Genomic DNA, 18,496 nt, shown 5'->3' with positions numbered 1-18,496 from the left:
GATATCGATAAGCCGATTGATACCGGCTTTACCTTTCGCGCACTGAGAACACCCGATTTTGAGAGTACTACTGGTGATGGACTGATCAACCTCGCTGGCTTCTCAGGCGTCGAGCAAAAAAATGGCGATATTGATTTGTTTCTCGTCAACCTGCGACCTTCGATTGACGCAGACGGAAACCTGGCAGATCAACATGTTCATGGTGGAAATGTCACAATTGAGCACTTTGTTACCGGCCCCCAAGCCACGGAGATGAAGCATGTTTGGACTTATGCTCACCATGGAATTACCACTCCGAACCGTGTTGCGGCACTGAGTGACAAGTCATTTTATATCAGCAACGATCACGGTCCTCATAAAATTGGCTGGGTGAATATTCCGCCGCATATTTTACATCTTATACTGACGAGACAGCGGCATCATTTGTCCATGATCCTAGGCTTCTCCGACGTGACATTTTGCGATACTCGAAGCTGCAGACCCGTTGCGCCAAACCTCCAATTCCCAAACGGTCTCGTCATAAAAGACAACATCCTCTATCTCCCGGACTCTATCACAGGTCGTTTATACATCTACCGCATCCTTCCCAACAAAGACCTCGAAATGATTGACGAAGTTAATCTAGGCTATGGTGTTGATAATGCATCGATCGATGAAAACGGTGATATCTGGATCGCTGCATTTCCTATCGGCATTGAGATCTTTAAGGCGTATGATGACCCGTACAATGCTCGCCCGCCTAGTGCTGTATTGAGAGTTAGGAAAATTGAGGGAGAGTATGTTGTCGAGAAAATGCTTGAGGATGCGGAGGGAGAGGTTTTGCCGGCTGCAACGACGGTTGTGCATGATGCCAAGACTGGGAGGCTTTTCTTGAGCAGTAAGTTCTGTGATCATCTACTAATATCATTGCTAAGTTTTTGCAGGCGTCATTTCACCGTTTATCGCTGTTTGCGAACCGAAGTTGTAGACATAAACTATCCCCTGTCATATATCTAGTTGATCAGTATCAACTCAACTCCACTCAGTGTCGCAATTGCAAATGTTTCCTACTGCAGGATTATTTGACTCGGCAGAGACGACCATTGTCTTTCTGTTGCCACCTCTCACTTCCAACACAAGGGAAGCACCAGAAAACATCATCGGGATCAACGTTCCTCTTTATCGACAAAAGTCTGTCGTAGTTCTTGCCCCAAAAGGCATGCTGCCAGTCTGGCTCGAAAGGAAGAGCCTGGGAAGTGTCAAACAAGCATTCCATCATATGGTAAAAAGAGTCTTACCTCGTTGATATAAGCACCTGTATCCGGAGACAGTTTGCGGAATGGCTCCATGGATCTGTTCAGCGTCTTGACTGCCTCGGCCTTCGAAGTCTTGTTGAAAGGCTCAAAGGACTCTCCAGATACTGACGGGCTTATCAGTAAACTCCAATGACCTCTCAAGGTTCTTGAACTTACTCGCGTGAATATAAGTCTTCCTCCAACCCGGGTTAACAGCTGCACTCCCCCCTCTGGGTTTCGCATCCCTGACACCCTTACCAGCGATCAAATGGGCCGTCAAACCCCCAGCAGCAACCAAACTCTCTTCCAACGCCCCTCTAAACTCCTTGTCGTCGCCAAGTGCCTCCCTACCCAACAATCTCGAAGCAAGATAGAGCGTCACCCCGGCAGCACCCTGATCAAAATAAACATCATACCATTCCAAAAACGAGCCATATTCTTCCTTCGTAGCACTAAACTGCACATACCCCGGCCACCGCTTCTGGATAGTATCATTAATCGGCTTGAATAACTTGAGAATGTACTCTGGGTCGTTGACATCCTGTGCCGCAAAAACACCCTGGATCCCGGCTACTTCGTCGGATCCGCCGGTGGGGTTGGGTGTTTGGGGGCTGAGGTTTGTATAGCCTGAAAGACCGGCGTCGGATAAAGAGGGGAACTGGGAGAGGATGTAGGCGAGGAGATCGTATTTGAAGGGCGCGGCTGCGGATGTCCCGATTAAAAAGGCTGCTGCGGTGATCTTGGGAGTTTTGTAGACTTTCATGGTTATGGATGTGAGGACGCCAAAGGTTGAGCCGCCGCCCTATGTTGTCAGTATGATTGGGTAGCTGAATGGTGGATAACTTACTCCTCGCATTGCCCAGAAGAGATCAGGATGGTTATCTTCATTGATTGTCAGGATCTTCCCGGATGGTGTGACCATTGTCATCTGGAGAACTTGATCAACCGCAAGGCCATGCTTGGTCGATAGTAGTGAATGACCACCACCAGTAACGTAGCCTCCAAGACCGACAGTCTTTCCGCCGCCGCCAACAACTACGCGGCTATACTTATCCAGCATAGTGTAGAGATCATACATTTGGGTTCCTGCGCCGGCAGTAACAGCATCGCCCGTGATGACAGTCTTGGAGTTGTAAAGTTTGAAGGAGCCTTTATGGTAGGTTATGTCTTTGAGATGGTGAGTCCAGAGGGAGAGAGAACCGGGGGCAATGGAGCGGCCTATGTAGTCATGGCCAGTATTCTTGACAACGAGTCTGATGTTGTTCTTCCGAGCTATCATCCATTAGCAAGAGCTCTTGACAAATCGCAAAACACTTACCAAAGTCGAACCCAATTTTGACATCCTCAGCCTTGGTAACATTAACAACATAAGCAGGATATCCGCTTCCACTGCAAGGATAGCTCTCATCTGGAAGACAAGTCCAGTTGGAATACTGATCATAAATCAGAGAAACAGGGTCCTGCGTGTGAAGATCATAATGCTTCCAAGCCTCAGCGATCTCGGGACAAGTATCTTTGTCGTAAGACGGCCAGCCTTTATGGCAAACAGCCCCAGGAGGAACAGGCGCAAAGAGTTTTCCGTCCAAAGTGTCATTGAGACGAGACCACGCCTTGTGAGAGGGCCAGTCCGAAGACCCAGGGTATGCCTTACAAGTCCTGGGCACAGAGCCAGCAAGGACAGAAGGGATAAGAAAGGCAATGAGATTATAGAGATGAGTCATTGTGAACAGCGATGCACTGAACAGGAACTATACTTGAGGTAATTGCTTGCAGGCTTATATAGGCAGATATCTGAAATGGCCCCCATCTCGGCAGCACGAACACGATCTAAACGAGGGATCATGTCCCGAGACTAAAACAGCATTTCTGCGGCGTCGACGTCAACGCGTATTAGTCGGGTTTTCTGTAGGTCAGCCCTGTCAGAGGGGCTTTTTGTGGAGGTGGGCTTGAATGGGGGATCATGATGCGAGATACGGGGCTTTCAAGTGCCATGCATGTTTTGTGGAGGGAGGGTTGGTTGGTCCGTGGGTGGTTTGGTTCAGAGGATCATTTGTGTTTTGGCCAACCTAACTCAGCACTCTAGAGCGCTGCATTGCCCGGAATAATCAGGACATGTCTACCAGGTCCCTCTATGGTTTACCTTAATATGCTTTATGGCAGTTATTCACACTGAATAGGTCTTTAAACAATATACTTCGTGAAAGGCCATTCCGCTCAATCCACTCCCGAAATGCCGAGATCAAGAAAAAACAACTCATTCCAACCCCTGTCCCTTCTCGCCATATCATCCCCAAAGCAGCCTAACGCCATGCTCGCAATCAATGCTCTATCTCAATGCAGTAAAGATCAGGGCCAGTTCTCTCCCCCAGACCCCTAATACTCCCCCCGTTTCCTCGCGTGGCTTGTCGCAAAAGAAAATGCCTTCAATCACTCATTCCTCTTGATCCGTCCGCCCTACGTCAGGCGTGTTCACTCCCTCGAAAATGCTGCGGCTCTCGCTGCTCGTCCACTCTCTCATCCCTCTATCCCTTGCGCGCAAATCAGACGGTGGCACGGTTTGGGCGACGCCGCATGATAGTTACTCCTCGTCGATTGGCGTCCTCGGGTGCAAAGTACGCGACATTACTCCATCGATTGAACCAAGCTAATATCACCAGGTCAACACAAATCGCATCGCCTACTGGCCGTATTCCGTCGACTGTAACAATATTTGCATCGCGCTCACATACGAAGACCGCACCGTGCACCTCCTCCGCGTCGATCAATCGCAAGGCGCCTACGACGTTAGCTACGATGCGTGGAATTACCTCTACACAGGCTACTCGGCCACCGACAAGCCCACGGCCGGCGGTCCCGTCGAGATGACATACTCCAACGTCGACGCTTCCAAGTGCTCCGATCTAATACATACAAAAAAGAGCAAGTTACCGCTTAGCGCAGCGAACAGCATGAACTTCTTAACGTCCTGTCTCGATCGGAATGAGAGTACGTGGGTTGGCGATAATTACGTTCTTTACAACATCCTCGACTCGATATGCACGCTCGGACACGACGAGACGTGTGAGTTGGATTATCCGGCGGAGAACCAGGCAAAGTGTCCGCATACGATGGGCGTGCCGGATGAACTGAAGGGGGAGGCGGTTGTTAATATTCGGTATCCTAGTGGTGAGAAGGTCAGCGCTGCTGATGGCAAGCCAGTGGACGAAGATGGTGCAGTGGGATTGAATAGGCCAAGTGGAATGGCTTTGGCGATTGTTGTTTTGATTTCGGCGTGTCTTGCTCTTGGGATGTGATGCGCTGATTGATGTGATGCTGATGATGGCGGAGGATAATGTCAAGATACCCTAGTGTTTTGTTTCAATACCCTTTCAATGGAGCAATTGATTACGCCTTGCCAATAAATAAATTAAGATCAATTAATGTAACAATTTGATATCAACGCCAACATAAGAAAGCATCCCATCATTAGGTACCTCGGTGGTTGTCGTAACATTTATTTACCCAAATTCAGCGCCTCTTTAACCTTGCCCATCGCCGACTGTTGTTTTTGTTCTCCGCCCTCACTTGGTCCGACATCATCCTCGCACAGCGCATCTTTTCCGTGCATCTATTACTTATCAGCATATGTATTCAATTCATCACAGCGACGTACCTTTTGCTCTTCCATCTCGGCCTGGTGCATGATATCGTGCACCTCTTCGGCCGTCTCATCGTTGAGACCAGTCGGGGCCTTAGGGCCAGAAGGTCTTCTCTCTGGCATGATGTTTTTGTCTTGCTGTATTGTGATGTGTTTTATAAATCTTCGGGTGTTTAGATCACGTCTGAGGCGACAATACAGTGCCGGGAGGGCAGCTTCATATAACTCCAGCTCTCATCTCTCGTGTCGTCATCCCTCCCATACCTCAGGATGAAATGATGCTGACCAACGTCATGTTGAACCATCGCGGGGTCGAAATGGTAACGTTGGACGACAATCTCGAGACCCCTCATCATCACAGTGTAAATGGCGCTGCGACAACATCTCATTCTGCCACAAGTCTCGTTACTTGTAAGTACACGTTTCGTGTTCCATACCGTGACTGGCAACCATCATCAGGTTTGAGCATATAAACGATTCGTCCCGATACGCTGAAATGCTTAATTTCCGCACGATGACATCGCGAAATGCTTATCTTTGTCTTGTTGGTGTTTGGCTGCTCGTGTGCCATCGTGTGACCTTTGTGGGATTGGATGGAGGTGACGGACATGATCACCTCGGGAATTTCCACTGCTTGATATCGAGCAAAGAACCGTGATCTGATTGATCGGTGGCTTGTGATTTTATCTCGTGCTCTGACAGTGTATCAGGCCATCTGTTCGTGCATCGCATCCCATTCATTTCCAGTCATTCCCATCTTTTAATTGGATCTTGGTGGAGGTGCATCCATTCCGACTCGGGGTCAGGGTCCATGGCTTCCCGCATATCAATGCATGTATCTAGGCTCTTCAGAAGACAAATCATCATCTTGCAATTATCAAGTCCATCACAGACGCGGCTACTTGATCCATGGCTCCGCTCAAAAAGGTAATTGGATAAGGCCCGCCATTGATCAGCTGGAACAAACGTGACTTTGCGACCTAAACACCAGTGGGATCTACAGGGCTAAGGACTACCGATCTACCGGATCCAGAGGAAACATAGCTTTACCAAGCGCTCATTGGAGCATAGTTTCAAGATGTTCAAGTTCTATCAGAGTTGGAGCTTTGTCTCTGTCAGGAATGCCGCTAATGTTCAGCTAAGAAGCATCTCAAATAATCTCACTTGCATAAAAGTCAATCAATCATCGGTAACATTATCGAGCCACTCAATGCATGAGAATTCTTCTTCTTACTCAAGTTTCGAATCGCAATTGACCGTATCTTGCCCATTCGCGATCTCCCGCAATTGGATATCTTATCCTTATCAGTGATAAGATAACGGCATCACGACCTTGGCAGATGACTGCCAAGTTGTAAGATGACGACGATAATTAAGATGCACAGAACCCGAAATTGTCAATACGAAAATCACGGCATTGTTTCATTGCCAAACATCAAGCCTCACGGCTCCTGTAGATCCGATCTCAATACGCAAGAACCAATAACCTCAGACCCCTAAAATTACCACTCCATCGTCAGTGAGGCAGTGCAAATCACCTACAAAAACTTTATCGCCAAGGGCCAAAACACCAAGATTCTCGTGCCGACTTAGCCGCTCAATCCGGCTCAACATTCTTGGCCAAGTGGACCCAGCTGACGTGTATTGGAGCCCCCAAACCGTGTCTTTTCACTCTTTGCATCAGCCGTTCTTTCATATTATTCACTTCTCTACACCGAATCTCCGCGGTTGTATTCTCTGTCTGTCGTTCTTGGTATGTTCCGTCGCGCAAGGGGTATTGCCTGACTAGACCGCGACACTAGACGGGACAAGCACAGGGATCTTATAGGCTGGAAGATGCCGAGTATGGGGTTTGAGGATAAGACGACGTACAACGACAAGTATGTCGTTTTGTACGATTTTGGCGAGACGGGTGAGTCTCATATATGTATGAGATGAGATGATGTGCTGATTTTGGTAGATCATGATACGGCTGTCAAAGAGTTCAAGACCCTAGTTGCGGACCTGGAGGAAACTGGCTTTGACGTTGAGGTCAGAGCAGGCTATGAACAATCCCTTCTTGTATTCGCCAAAACACCACGTGAACTCCTCGGCAACGCTGTCTATAAGTCCAGGCAAGTAAACTCCATGACTCGGACAGGACTTGGTTAACAGAGACAGCAGGGTTAAAGACTGGCTATACGGCATCACGCCGAATCACCCTGGCGGTGATAAAAACACAGTCGTCGATGGAGCTTATGAAGCAGAAGACATCCTCTCAGTTTATCATATCGTCAATTGGTCCAAGGAACTTGGTGGTGCAGGCATCACCCCCGGAACAGGAAAATGGAAGAACGTCAAGGCGATATTTCCCATCCATAATTCCAAGGTCAACCAGTCTTTGCTCAAGTACCTGAGCAGAAGGTTTTTCTTGTCCAACGAGGACATTGACCAGATTCGCAACCTACACGGCTCAAAGGTACGTCTTCTCTCACTCATCCTTATGAATACGTACTTACAACCACAGGTCGCTTTTTACTTTGCTTTCATCCAAGCTTATCTTCTATTCCTCACTTTCCCCGCCATAACAGGCGTTATCGCATGGCTCTGGCTCCCTCGGTACTCCCTCGCGTACGGTATTCTCACCAGCGTCTGGTGCACTGTTTTCCTCGAGTACTGGAAGATCCAGGAGATCGATCTGAGTCTGCGCTGGAACGTCAAGGGTATTCAGCATGTCAAGGTCAACAGACCGCAGTTCAAGTATGACTATGAGTATGTTGACGAAGGCGGGCGGAAACATTACTACTTTCCTAGGTGGAAGAAGGTCGTGAGGCAGTTGTTACAAATTCCGTTCTTGATCGTGGCGTTTTTGGCGCTAGGCATCACCATCATTGCGGTGTTTACTATTGAGATTTTGATCTCTGAGACGTATGCTGGGCCGTATAAGGATTACTTGGTAGGTCACCGATTTTCACTAACAGACTTGTCTAACATGGGCAGGAATATCTCCCAACAATTCTTCTGGCTGTTTCTCTCCCTTATATCACCTCCGCCCTCGAAGACGCAGCCGAATGGATGACGGAATTCGAAAACCACCGCACCGCCGATCTGCACGAAATGTCACTCACCCAAAAAGTCTTTGTCCTCAACATGTTCACCAATTACCTCCCCATCTTCCTCACGGCATTTATCTACATTCCCTTCGGCGGGACCGTGGTCCCCAAACTCGAGAATTTCCTGTCAGCTGCGTTTGCGAGCGTCGGCAAGAAATTTGTTCATCAGCCGTTTCATCTTGACGCCGATAGGTTGAGAAACGAAGTTATCGCTTTAACAGTCACAGGTCAACTATCAGGCTTCTTTGAAGAGAACATCGTCCCGATGCTTAAGCATAAATTCTCAGATTGGTATCGGGATTATCGCAGGGCAAGGTCAAAGGGCGATATGCTTCTTGCGGTGGTGAAGGATGATCCGGAAGAGACAGCTTTCCTATCACGTGTTCGAAACGAGGCGATTCTTCCAAAGTACAACGTTCAGGATGACATTGCAGAGATCGTTCTTCAATTCGGGTATCTCGCTTTATTCTCACCAGTTTGGCCAATCATCCCAATGGGCTTTCTCATCAACAACTGGATCGAGCTACGATCTGATTTCGCAAAGATCTCACTGGAGCATCAACGCCCCGCACCAGTTCGCTCCGACGGAATCGGCCCTTGGATCTACTCCCTCGAGGCGTTGACCTGGCTCGGAAGTATCTGCACAGCAGCAATTGTTCATCTTTTCAGCGTCGACAAAGTCGGCAATACAATGGGAAGCTGGGCGACTCTTCCCGTTACTGTCTTTATCAGCGAGCACGTTCTCCTCCTCCTTCGATCTCTCGTCCGCTTCGTTCTTCAACAAATCGGCTCTGAGCGGATTCGAGAAGATTACAACCAGCGCTATGCAAACCGCGTTAAGTATCTTAAAGAGCTGGAGACGAAGAAACAGCAGTCTGGACTAGCTGTACGTGAAGCTCACCGCGAGCGACGCAAGTCGGTTCTGGTGATGGAGAGAGACCCGTTCTGGACGAAGCAAGTCCATGATGGCGCTAGTGAGTTAGCAGGTGTCACGCTCATCCAGCAGGTGAAGAAGAGTGAAGAGCCAGGGGATCAGGAGAAGAAAGACTAGGCGCAACGCGCAACAGAATCAGTGTATAGATTACAGACCAAATTGTTTTCATATGTAATTCAAAAAAATGTACTTTTATTAATTCTTCACATTCATTGCCTCGGTATGTTCCCTTTCGCCAAGACATGGCCGAGACATTTGTCCGTCTAATCCGAAAGAGTTTTTTAACTCTCGTCATCATTCCAGACTAGTCCATCACGCGATTGTTGCAAGCTGGTTGCGGGGTCTGAACCTTAATGTGCCGGATGCGAAAGACTTGTTCAGCTCTCGAGGTGAGCTGACGAAACTCGCTTCTTGGTGCCTGTGTTGGGAATAGTTGATTATAAAGTGCCAAGAAACTCTTTCGTGCAGATAAAGTATAAGGATGCGCTGACGCCATGTTGATTGTTTCTCATGGTCTGATCGTCAAGCTCAACACAAGACATCAAGATGAGATTCACTGATATTGTTTCCACGGCTTTCGCGGCTGGTGCTGTTGCATTTTCTCATGATGCGCAGCACCGTCTCAATGATAAGATCAACGTTGCTGGCACTGCAGAGACTAATCCGAAATGCCATCTTCCCGCCCCGTTGAACCCCTCCGACGATAACCTTGAAAGTTCGCATGATTTATTCTCCAGCAAAAAGGCTCTCCAATTGATGGTCAAGAAGCACCAATCCCTCGTCCGCATCCCCTCGATCTGCTATGATGATATGGGAGATTTGGATACAGATGATAGATGGAAGCCATTCTACGATATTCCAAAAATGCTCAAGAAAGCATATCCTACAGTGTAAGTCAAGCAATTATACGCGGAATAATGATTTTAACGACATTCAGACATAAACACATCACCCCGGAAAAAGTCAACAAATTTGGCCTCGTCTACACCCTCCAAGGCTCCGACCCATCCCTCCAGCCAATCCTCCTAGCAGGTCATCAAGACGTCGTCCCCGTGGCCGACGGAACACTCCACGAATGGGTCCACCCGCCCTTTGACGCCTTCTACAACGAAACAGACGGCTATCTCTGGGGCCGTGGCGCCTCAGATGACAAATCAGCCATCACAGCTGAGATGTCTGCCCTAGAAGCACTGTTATCCCAAAAGAATTACAAGCCCCGGCGTACGGTCATCCTGGCATTTGGGTTCGATGAAGAATGCTCTGGTCATCGTGGAGCGGGTCATATCTCGAAACATTTGGAGAAGAGATATGGAGAGCATGGCATTGCTGCTGTTCTCGACGAAGGCGGTGCTGGGCTGCAGAAGATGGGAGATGTTTTATACGCACTACCCGCTGTTTACGAAAAAGGTTATCTGGATGTTTGGTTCAACGTCAGTGTCGTCGGTGGCCATAGCTCAGTGCCAACACCGCATACGGCGATTGGTATAATGGCCGAGATCGTTACTACCCTGGAACATAACCCCTTCAAGCCCGAAATCGCCAAGAACGGAGCCATTCATCAGTGCCTCGCTTGCTTCGCCGAGCACTCGCCCCATGTCTTCCCCGATCTCACCAAGCTCGTCAACGGTGGAGATCTCCAAGGGGTTGCCAAGTTCTTGACCAAGCTGTCGCGCGATATGCAGTACATGGTTCAGACATCGCAGGCAATTGATGTTATTTCTGGGGGTCAAAAGATCAACGCGTTGCCAGAGTTTGTGACGCTTGGTGTTAACCATCGATATGCGCCGCAGGATAGCATTGGGAGCATCCAGCACAGAATTGTGGGGTTGGTCAAGGAGATCGCTGAGAGTCACAACCTTCGAGTTGAAGCTTTTGAGGATGATGGAGACTATGATGAGTATCTTGCTGCTAACAACCTGTCCCGCCAATGCAACAAGGATGAGGAGCTTTGGCAGCAGAAGTACAAGGGTACTTTAACAATCGCAGCCAAGAAAAAGTCGTACATAACGCCTCAATCACCAACAACCGGTCCAGTCTGGGATATTTTTGCAGGAACAGTACGCCACTCATTCGCCCAAGAAGCCAAGACAGTCGTCGCAGCACCAGGAGCCATGACAGGCAACACCGACACTCGCCACTATCTCAGTAAGTCTCCCAAGTCCAGGGTATTTCGCTGGTCACTGACCCTTCAATCAGATCTCTCCAAAAACATCTACAGGTGGAGCCCCGGCAGCCTCAAGTCCTTCTCCAACATCCACGGCGTCAACGAGCGGCTTTTGATGAGCGAGCAGATGAACATGGCCAAATTTTACTATGATTTTATCCGTAATTTTGATAAGGCCAATGTCTAAGGGGGGACATCACGTGCAAATAGAAGATCGTTCTCATGTCAAGCTTTTGTCGTAATTCTTCCGTTCGTCTGAACTTGTTCCGTTCCCTTTCTTCTGGCGCTGGGATCCATCTCCACTGACCTGTTACATCCGGCACTGGACCCCCTGTGCGCATCAGTTTCCACCAATCACTTGATTTCTTGACATTAGCCAGAATGCCAAGGCTGAGAGATTATCTCTGTCGATTGAGTTTTGAGAATTAATTAACATCTACGATTGACTTTACATGGTCAAAAGCCCAACAAAATAAATACTATTTCACTCGTATTTATCACTTACAGTTATAAACAACCTTATATCGAAACGCCAAGTTGTTTACAGTTGTTTCTGCAAACAGTTTCGCAATGCCTTCGCTCCATCGCCCAAAGCGCTTACATGTCCGAGATATGAGACGTCTCGCGTAACTGACAAGACAGGGTATCTCACCAAACTCACCAAATCTCAAACAAAACCCCCTTAACCAGTTCCTCCAAACATTGGCAGACGACCCAATGATCGCCCCTCGGCGTCTAATGTCAGGAACAGTTTCAGTTGGCGCGTATTATCCACCGATATTCCAGCAATGAAGTGCACATCCGAGAAACAAGGGATCCTCCCTCCATTTAGATAAAGCCATGGCCTCTCCCGCCTGTTTGCACCTCTTTTTTTCTTTCTTCTCTATCCCATTCTTTCCATCCAAAGATCTGATTCTTACTTTTTCGCAGCTGTTGCTTGCGCCTTTCTTTTTTCTTCTCTACGAGATCATTTCATTCTCTGCAGACCCTGGTGGTTTAGCTATCCTTTCGTGTCCAACTCTACGAAATACTTCTTACCACTATATCAGTCCTTTTTTTAAAAGCAACATTCAAGATGCGATCCTCCTTCTCTACCGCTCTGGCCCTCGTCGCCGCCCTCCCCACTGCCTTTGCGCACTACAACTTCGACGCTCTCATCGTCAACGGCAAGGTCACCGAGCCTTATGAGTACGTCCGCAAGACTACCAACAACAACAGCCCCATCACCGACGTCACCTCCAAGGACATCATCTGCAATGCTGGCGGTCTCGACAAGGATATCCGCGCTGCTACCAAGACTCACGCTGTTTCTCCCGGCGATGAGGTTGGTTTCACTGTCGCCAACGACATGGGCCACCCTGGTCCTCTGGCTGTCTACCTGAGCAAGGCCCCTGACGGCACTGAGGCTTCTGACTACCTTGGCGATGGTGACTGGTTCAAGGTCTACGAGATGACCTGGAAGACCATCGGTGAGAACGGCATTGAGTGGGCCAACTACATGAACGGCCAGTCCAACGGCATCACCAACTTCACCTTCACTCTTCCCAAGGAGACTCCCAAGGGTACTTACCTCATGCGCGCCGAGCACGTTGGTCTCCACGGCGCTGGTGAGAAGAACGGTGCTCAGTTCTACATTGGCTGCGCTCAGCTCACCGTCGACGGTACCGGTGCTGGCAAGCCTTCTCCCGTTGTCTCTCTCCCTGGTGCTTATACCGCCACCGACCCCGGTCTGCTCCTCAGCATCTACTACCCTCCCGTCACCAACTACACTGCTCCCGGCCCCAAGGTCTGGCCCAGCGGCTGTGAGGACCACACTCCCAACTTTGCTGGCCAGGCTAGCGACGGTGACTGCACCAACGACAAGGGTTCCGACTCCGGCTCCGGTTCTGGCAGCGCTGCCCCGGTTGCCAGCAACGCTCCCGCTACTGAGGCTCCTGCGGCCTCTTCTCCTGCTACCGATGCTCCCGCTGCTTCTGCCCCTGCTACTACTGAGGCTGCCAGCGCTGCTACCCCCACCGAGGCTCCCGTTGAGCAGCCCGCTGAGACCTCTGCTCCCGTTGCTACCAAGGCCCCTTCTACTGGTGGTAAGTGCAAGGCCAAGCGCGCCGCTAAGCGCGCTCTCAAGGCTAAGCGTGCTCTCAAGCACTAAGCTGAGATTGTATGAGATGGATGGTTGAGTTTCTGATCTTTGCGTGGATGGAATGATGGATCGTTACAAGATCCCACGTAAAACTTATTCTTTGTACATAGTGATTGAATCACGTATACATATAGCAATTGACGTGTGAACAAATGAGACTTCCTGCACTTTGTGATATGTTTTTGATGGCCGTGTATGACTATCAACTTCTGATGACGCTTACCCCGCATTGTGTGACACTCACTGTCTTAGAGATTGCTGACCCGACCATGAGTTTTGTCTCTGCTGTGGCTTGCGACATCACCGCCACGAGTGAAGTGTTCGTCACAGCCACATTATAGTTTCCAACTCTCAACACCAGTCATGCAATTAAATGAGATTATCGAGTAATTTCACCGAAAACATAATCCGTTCATTGTTTCAAGGTGGAGCAGTGGTATTGACTTCCAAGACATCACTGAGTTCCATTCTATATATCTGCAGTTCAGATTTGGAAGAGCTATAATTGACCCTTCAAATTTCTCTTTGAACCCTATTGAACGGACCTGGCTCTTTTCGCTCGAGATACGTATCCTCGCCAAACATTGAGTCTACTATCAAAGGGCTATACTCGGTGTTTCGGATCGTCGCTCTTTCAGATGACTGGTCAAACTCACCGATGACCGAGTTGCAACAACCTCTGGACCCCTATGGCGTTATCTCAGCTCAAATGTCGCCATCAACGCCGTCTGCATCCCTTGACGCAGCAGGGTTACAGTCTATGCATGCAAATCCGTTTAAACTATTGAAGCACCGAAGCCTTCTCGAACACACCTTTAACAGTGTACTATGTGCAGAGATCGAAGCCTACTGCATATGCAAGATCCTGCTAGCCAAAACGATCGCACTCCATCCTTGACGCGCGGCCGATGCATCTATCACAGTACTTCAAATGACGCCATCGATGGAGGAATGTCGCAAGGCGAGACTGTCCAATTAAGCTTACTTTTTGGGCAGGACTATCAGTACATATGCGAGGATATGGCGTGGGGTATCACAGCATAATATCAGAGATAAGAACTGATCTCCATGTCACGCCGTTATCAGTATACAGTAAGCCTTAATTTTCTCTCGGTATTATATATTGTATATGTATTTTCGCGAAGGTAGAGCCATAAAATTCTAACAAAGGATATAAAATTCTTGTATCAATAAGAAGTTGCTTCATAGTGTTAATAGTGCCCACCTCACTAGGGCAAGCGGGAGAGTTCTTTAGGACTTACTGATGGCTGCTTGTCTGTTCAACACCATTCGCACGTCCAAAAAGAAAAGACAGGCATTTACATGCTGCATATCATACGTGCGTTGGGAGGCAGCCCATCTTCTGTCTCTACGCCCTTGGTATATGTATATACGACACCAACTTACGTAGCTGTCACCCTATAGATAAGGCACAGACCTGGAGAATCTGACGCCGTCCACTTAGATCTTGCAGATATGAGTGGCATGCATGTTACTGAAGTTAATGGGGAAGTGGACTTTAGCCGCATTCCGGACCGTTCAAGAAGGATGAGAGGCAGTATGAATAGAATAGAGACTGACAGAAACAAAGCTTAGATCCGGACAAATCTTTGGGTGAAAGAATTTGATAGACATTGGTGATCTTTCAAGATATCTGTAAGATACGGTCGCCAGAGCCAAATCTGCTGGCCATGGGTAAGAAAGAGACACTGGGTCTGAGAAAAGCTGCATCGCTAGAGAGAAATGGACGAGAAACTAATATAATCATATGGACTGTTTGTTCTTAAAGTGACCAGCGGTAGGTATTGGTAGAGAAGCCGACCATGAAACTAAAGAAACATTACTTAGACATGCTCGCAGGCAGCCTCAGTCACGAATTCAGACGTAGTCCACCGACCACAAAATACAGACCAAAATTGCAGGCCGCCCAGTTTGCGAAAATGAGATCTTGCAAGAAGTTTCCATGCCAAAGTTTGCCAAGCAACGACTCTTGGTAGACTTTGGTCAAGTCCCGTCAGCAAGCGGAGGAATCACAAAAGAAGCCAGCTCTGCCCGCAAACCTCCATCGTGACCAATTCAACGGCAAGTACCCTCCATTAAGCTCTCGAGAATTAAACTCTAGGACTATGATCACAAGATGCCCAGAAAAGTCAATCGTTTTCAAGCCAAAGGTCTAAATCCCCTCTATACGGCAATTACCTCCTCGATTTGGCCTCGTATTTCCTGCCGCTGACCCAATAGCTGGGACGACTGGAATGCGGGAACCGTTGAAAGTCAGAACCGTCCAACGCTATTGAGGAGAGACAGTGAGAACGTGGCTAGAGGGTTTGGCACCGTTGCAGTCATGTCTGAGGCGCTGGCACGCTAGTCAAGACACCAGGAACGCGCTTTTACTGGAATGCTGATCAGTGCGCAAAGCGACGACATCTTAATGGAGATGTAAAAAGAACTTCTGAGGAGTAGTTTGGGATGAAGTGCATTGTTTACGACTGGTGAAAGATTGAATTGGTGGCGGACTTTTTTTGGCCGTATTGCAACCAGTATGCAAGGCACGAATTTCAATTAACTGTTCACCCTTTTCACCGTAGAAAAATGGCACAGACGTAGATGGGCTTTGTGTCAACTGCCGTGTCAGTTCAGTGTTACCTGGGCGTCATGATCACGAAGATTATACGAGATGCATCTTGGTAAAGAATTATCGTTCAAGGAAAATCCCGTCAAATGGGATACGTAGGGTAAACTCCAAACCCCGTATCGCAAGACTCTAACCCGCAAGGCTCTCCAGTGAACCTGCCAAACAAAATCTCGGGGCATGGCTCAATACCCTAAATCTCCAGCCTCAAGTGAATGACACTTGAGGCCCGACAGAATAGAGTATTGGAGGCTTGCTTACCCGATGTGACACAACACTTCTTGCTCCCATCCGGTGAATCCGCTCTCTGGTGGCTTTTTTGCCTTCTCAGCTACCCAATGTTGTAAGACTTGGGTCAGCGTGCAGAAGGACGGTGAAAAATACGTCTACTAAAGGTATGCAGTGCTGTAATGCATCGGATGTCGGGGGGTATAATGACGGCATGGATATAAGTCTGTTGGAGGAGTAGCTCAGCATGGCCAAATGGGCTTACGTTAGGGCAACACAGTCATTGGACAATGCCGTAAGATGCTTACTGCACGTGGGTCGTGTCGATTTCAGGCAATATGTTGAGAGAGTCTGACTGCAGATCAGGCGTTTTTCTAAAGGTATGGACTTGTGTGATTACTCTGGTAGGCATCATGGACTACGGCGGGTAAACAGCTGCACGACGTAGCTGCCGGTGAATGATCTGATTGTGTCGTGATAAAAACAGAGCGCCATGTGAAAAAAGCAACACTGAGCTGAAAAGTCAATTACCAAAGATGTTAGTGATAAACATGGCATTGCAGGAGACAAGGCTCGCTCGGACCCAGACAAACATGCATCATCCTTTGAGCTCTACATGGATTAGGCGTTCAGCCCTGAAAAAGAGAGAATCAGCCGTAAAAAAACAACTCACAGTGGCCGTCATCAGCTGACCTGTATAGCCAAGGATTCTGCAGTTGTGGCATAACAACTATTGTCTGCAGGCGTTAATAAAGTTACCAGACATTAACAAAATCTCGTTAAAGCAAACATTACAGGGGAAAGGACACAAGAGTTGGGGAGGGGGCCAGCCTCTCGTGTTCTGGGGGGACCAATTGAAAGTCATGGCGCCCTGGATCGTCACAACGGGCGGATAGTTTTTCCCAGGTTCGATCAGCCATTCCCCGCAAATAAGCGGCGGTAAACTTTGTTTCTCGTGCCGTGATGTATTTCTTGATGGGCGTTTTTCTTCTCTCCTGATGCTAAACCTGCAGGTGAGATTTGGGCCCAGCCAGGCTTAGCTGTAGCGATTGGAAATGCAACATGAACCAGGATTTTGTTTTCCCCGCAGCTGGGCCAGACCTGAAACGTCACGATTATTCAATGGAAATCTGCTCACCCCAAGGTGAAGTGTAATCGAGTAGAAACATCGCCGTCATGGTAAGGAAAGAGAACACAGACTACTGAAGTTAAAAATACCCGAGAAAAACACGATCGCAACGGTTCTAACCGAGAGAGTGTTAGTCAGGGAGTTATGCACGTTGGCAAGAATAGATTCTCCCGTGTGTGCACATGAGCAGCCAATGAGATACGCGGTTAACGGTCTGGACATCATGATCAACACTGAGCTAAAATCAGGCCAAGACTGTCCCCGCGATCGAGCTTATGGCACTAAGCTTTTGGGGAACAGGGGTCCCTTGTCTAGGACTTGAGCTGTAATTCGTGTGAGTTGGCGGGCCACGGCCACTATTGAAGCGACACGATGTTTTTTTCTTGTCTCTTGCGTCGGACCCTCGGGCGGGGTTGATGAAACGAAACGAAGCGAGACAAGGTCTGAGAAGAACAAGATCGACCGAGCATAGCAAACATCCCTTGCATATCGGCCATATCCAGCTATTTCCACCACCTTCCAATGCTTCTTGGCATACATACAAGGGCCCCTCGCCCTCCATCGGTTGTCGGAGACGGAACGGTCGGTCGATATCCCAATCTTCCCCCTCTTTAGGTGGACCACCAGCCAATACCAAGAAAAATGTGGCTGCATGCTTTTCTCTGACTGGTGCCAACCCCTCGCAGCAATGACATGTTTCTCTGTGGCTGCAGCTTCTGGCTATATTTACCAACAGCTGCTTTTCTGTTTCACCCATGCGTGGCTGCTCTGTCTACCAATCAATGCACTCCTCGTATGTGAAAATGTCCCCCTTTTTCCCGGGGCCTCGTATTTGAACAAGATCGGGTCTTTCCAGACTTGGCGAGCTTGGCCCCAATTGATGAGATTCGGATCTATGTACCTCCGCGCGCATACGCTTGTTTGTGCCGGGGACTGTTCAGCTTGTTGGCAAAAAACAAATACGGGAAGAGAATAGTCCTAGATCGCGGCTCCGAGACATCCAGGCCCTTGACAGGGATTCATGCTTGTCTCACCCAACCTCACCTCTTGATCGCGTCTATTTCCCTTTTGCCCCTGGTGAGTTGTCCGTGTGTGAGACCTAAGAATACTGTCTTCCCATCAACCTGCATTAGCCAGCCTTATGGGCAACTTATTTTTGCCTTGGTGCTTGCGCGGGGAATGGACCCAACTTGAGCCTCTCCTCCAACGAGATGTTGCAGCTTCAACACCATCTGCAACTGCAAGACCTCGTATTTCTCAATCGGT

General features: G+C 48.6%; 6 protein-coding genes across 6 annotated transcripts; 4 read left to right on the top strand and 2 right to left on the bottom strand.

Moving 5' to 3' along the window:
- Positions 1 to 1,057: 1,057 nt before the first annotated feature.
- FPRO_13471 (uncharacterized protein) lies at positions 1,058 to 2,995 on the bottom strand (the record flags this gene model as incomplete). The annotated part of the gene is made up of 5 exons (XM_031222928.1): positions 1,058 to 1,228; positions 1,278 to 1,399; positions 1,452 to 2,076; positions 2,122 to 2,546; positions 2,593 to 2,995. The coding sequence occupies 5 exons, from the start codon at positions 2,993 to 2,995 to the stop codon at positions 1,058 to 1,060; spliced, it is 1,746 nt and encodes a 581-aa protein (XP_031088337.1).
- Positions 2,996 to 3,757: 762 nt separating this feature from the next.
- On the top strand, positions 3,758 to 4,567 carry FPRO_13470 (uncharacterized protein; the record flags this gene model as incomplete). The annotated part of the gene is made up of 2 exons (XM_031222927.1): positions 3,758 to 3,886; positions 3,932 to 4,567. 2 exons carry the CDS (start codon positions 3,758 to 3,760, stop codon positions 4,565 to 4,567), a joined length of 765 nt encoding a protein of 254 aa, XP_031088336.1.
- A 200-nt stretch (positions 4,568 to 4,767) lies between these two features.
- On the bottom strand, positions 4,768 to 5,034 carry FPRO_13469 (uncharacterized protein; the record flags this gene model as incomplete). Its single annotated transcript, XM_031222925.1, has 2 exons — positions 4,768 to 4,881; positions 4,927 to 5,034. 2 exons carry the CDS (start codon positions 5,032 to 5,034, stop codon positions 4,768 to 4,770), a joined length of 222 nt encoding a protein of 73 aa, XP_031088335.1.
- Positions 5,035 to 6,747: 1,713 nt separating this feature from the next.
- Positions 6,748 to 9,054, top strand: FPRO_13468 (uncharacterized protein; the record flags this gene model as incomplete). Its single annotated transcript, XM_031222924.1, has 5 exons — positions 6,748 to 6,823; positions 6,872 to 7,019; positions 7,075 to 7,369; positions 7,418 to 7,846; positions 7,891 to 9,054. The coding sequence occupies 5 exons, from the start codon at positions 6,748 to 6,750 to the stop codon at positions 9,052 to 9,054; spliced, it is 2,112 nt and encodes a 703-aa protein (XP_031088334.1).
- Positions 9,055 to 9,483: 429 nt separating this feature from the next.
- On the top strand, positions 9,484 to 11,288 carry FPRO_13467 (uncharacterized protein; the record flags this gene model as incomplete). Its single annotated transcript, XM_031222923.1, has 3 exons — positions 9,484 to 9,827; positions 9,875 to 11,082; positions 11,134 to 11,288. The coding sequence occupies 3 exons, from the start codon at positions 9,484 to 9,486 to the stop codon at positions 11,286 to 11,288; spliced, it is 1,707 nt and encodes a 568-aa protein (XP_031088333.1).
- An 888-nt stretch (positions 11,289 to 12,176) lies between these two features.
- FPRO_13466 (uncharacterized protein) lies at positions 12,177 to 13,250 on the top strand (the record flags this gene model as incomplete). Its single annotated transcript, XM_031222922.1, has 1 exon — positions 12,177 to 13,250. One exon carries the CDS (start codon positions 12,177 to 12,179, stop codon positions 13,248 to 13,250), a length of 1,074 nt encoding a protein of 357 aa, XP_031088332.1.
- Between the last annotated feature and the right edge of the window lie 5,246 nt (positions 13,251 to 18,496).

This window comes from Fusarium proliferatum (assembly GCF_900067095.1).
Source record: "Fusarium proliferatum ET1 genome assembly, contig: FPRO_scaffold012, whole genome shotgun sequence".
Taxonomy (NCBI): domain Eukaryota; kingdom Fungi; phylum Ascomycota; class Sordariomycetes; order Hypocreales; family Nectriaceae; genus Fusarium; species Fusarium proliferatum.
Note: the sequence above shows the minus strand (reverse complement) of the source record. Positions and strands in the feature narration are given on the sequence as shown.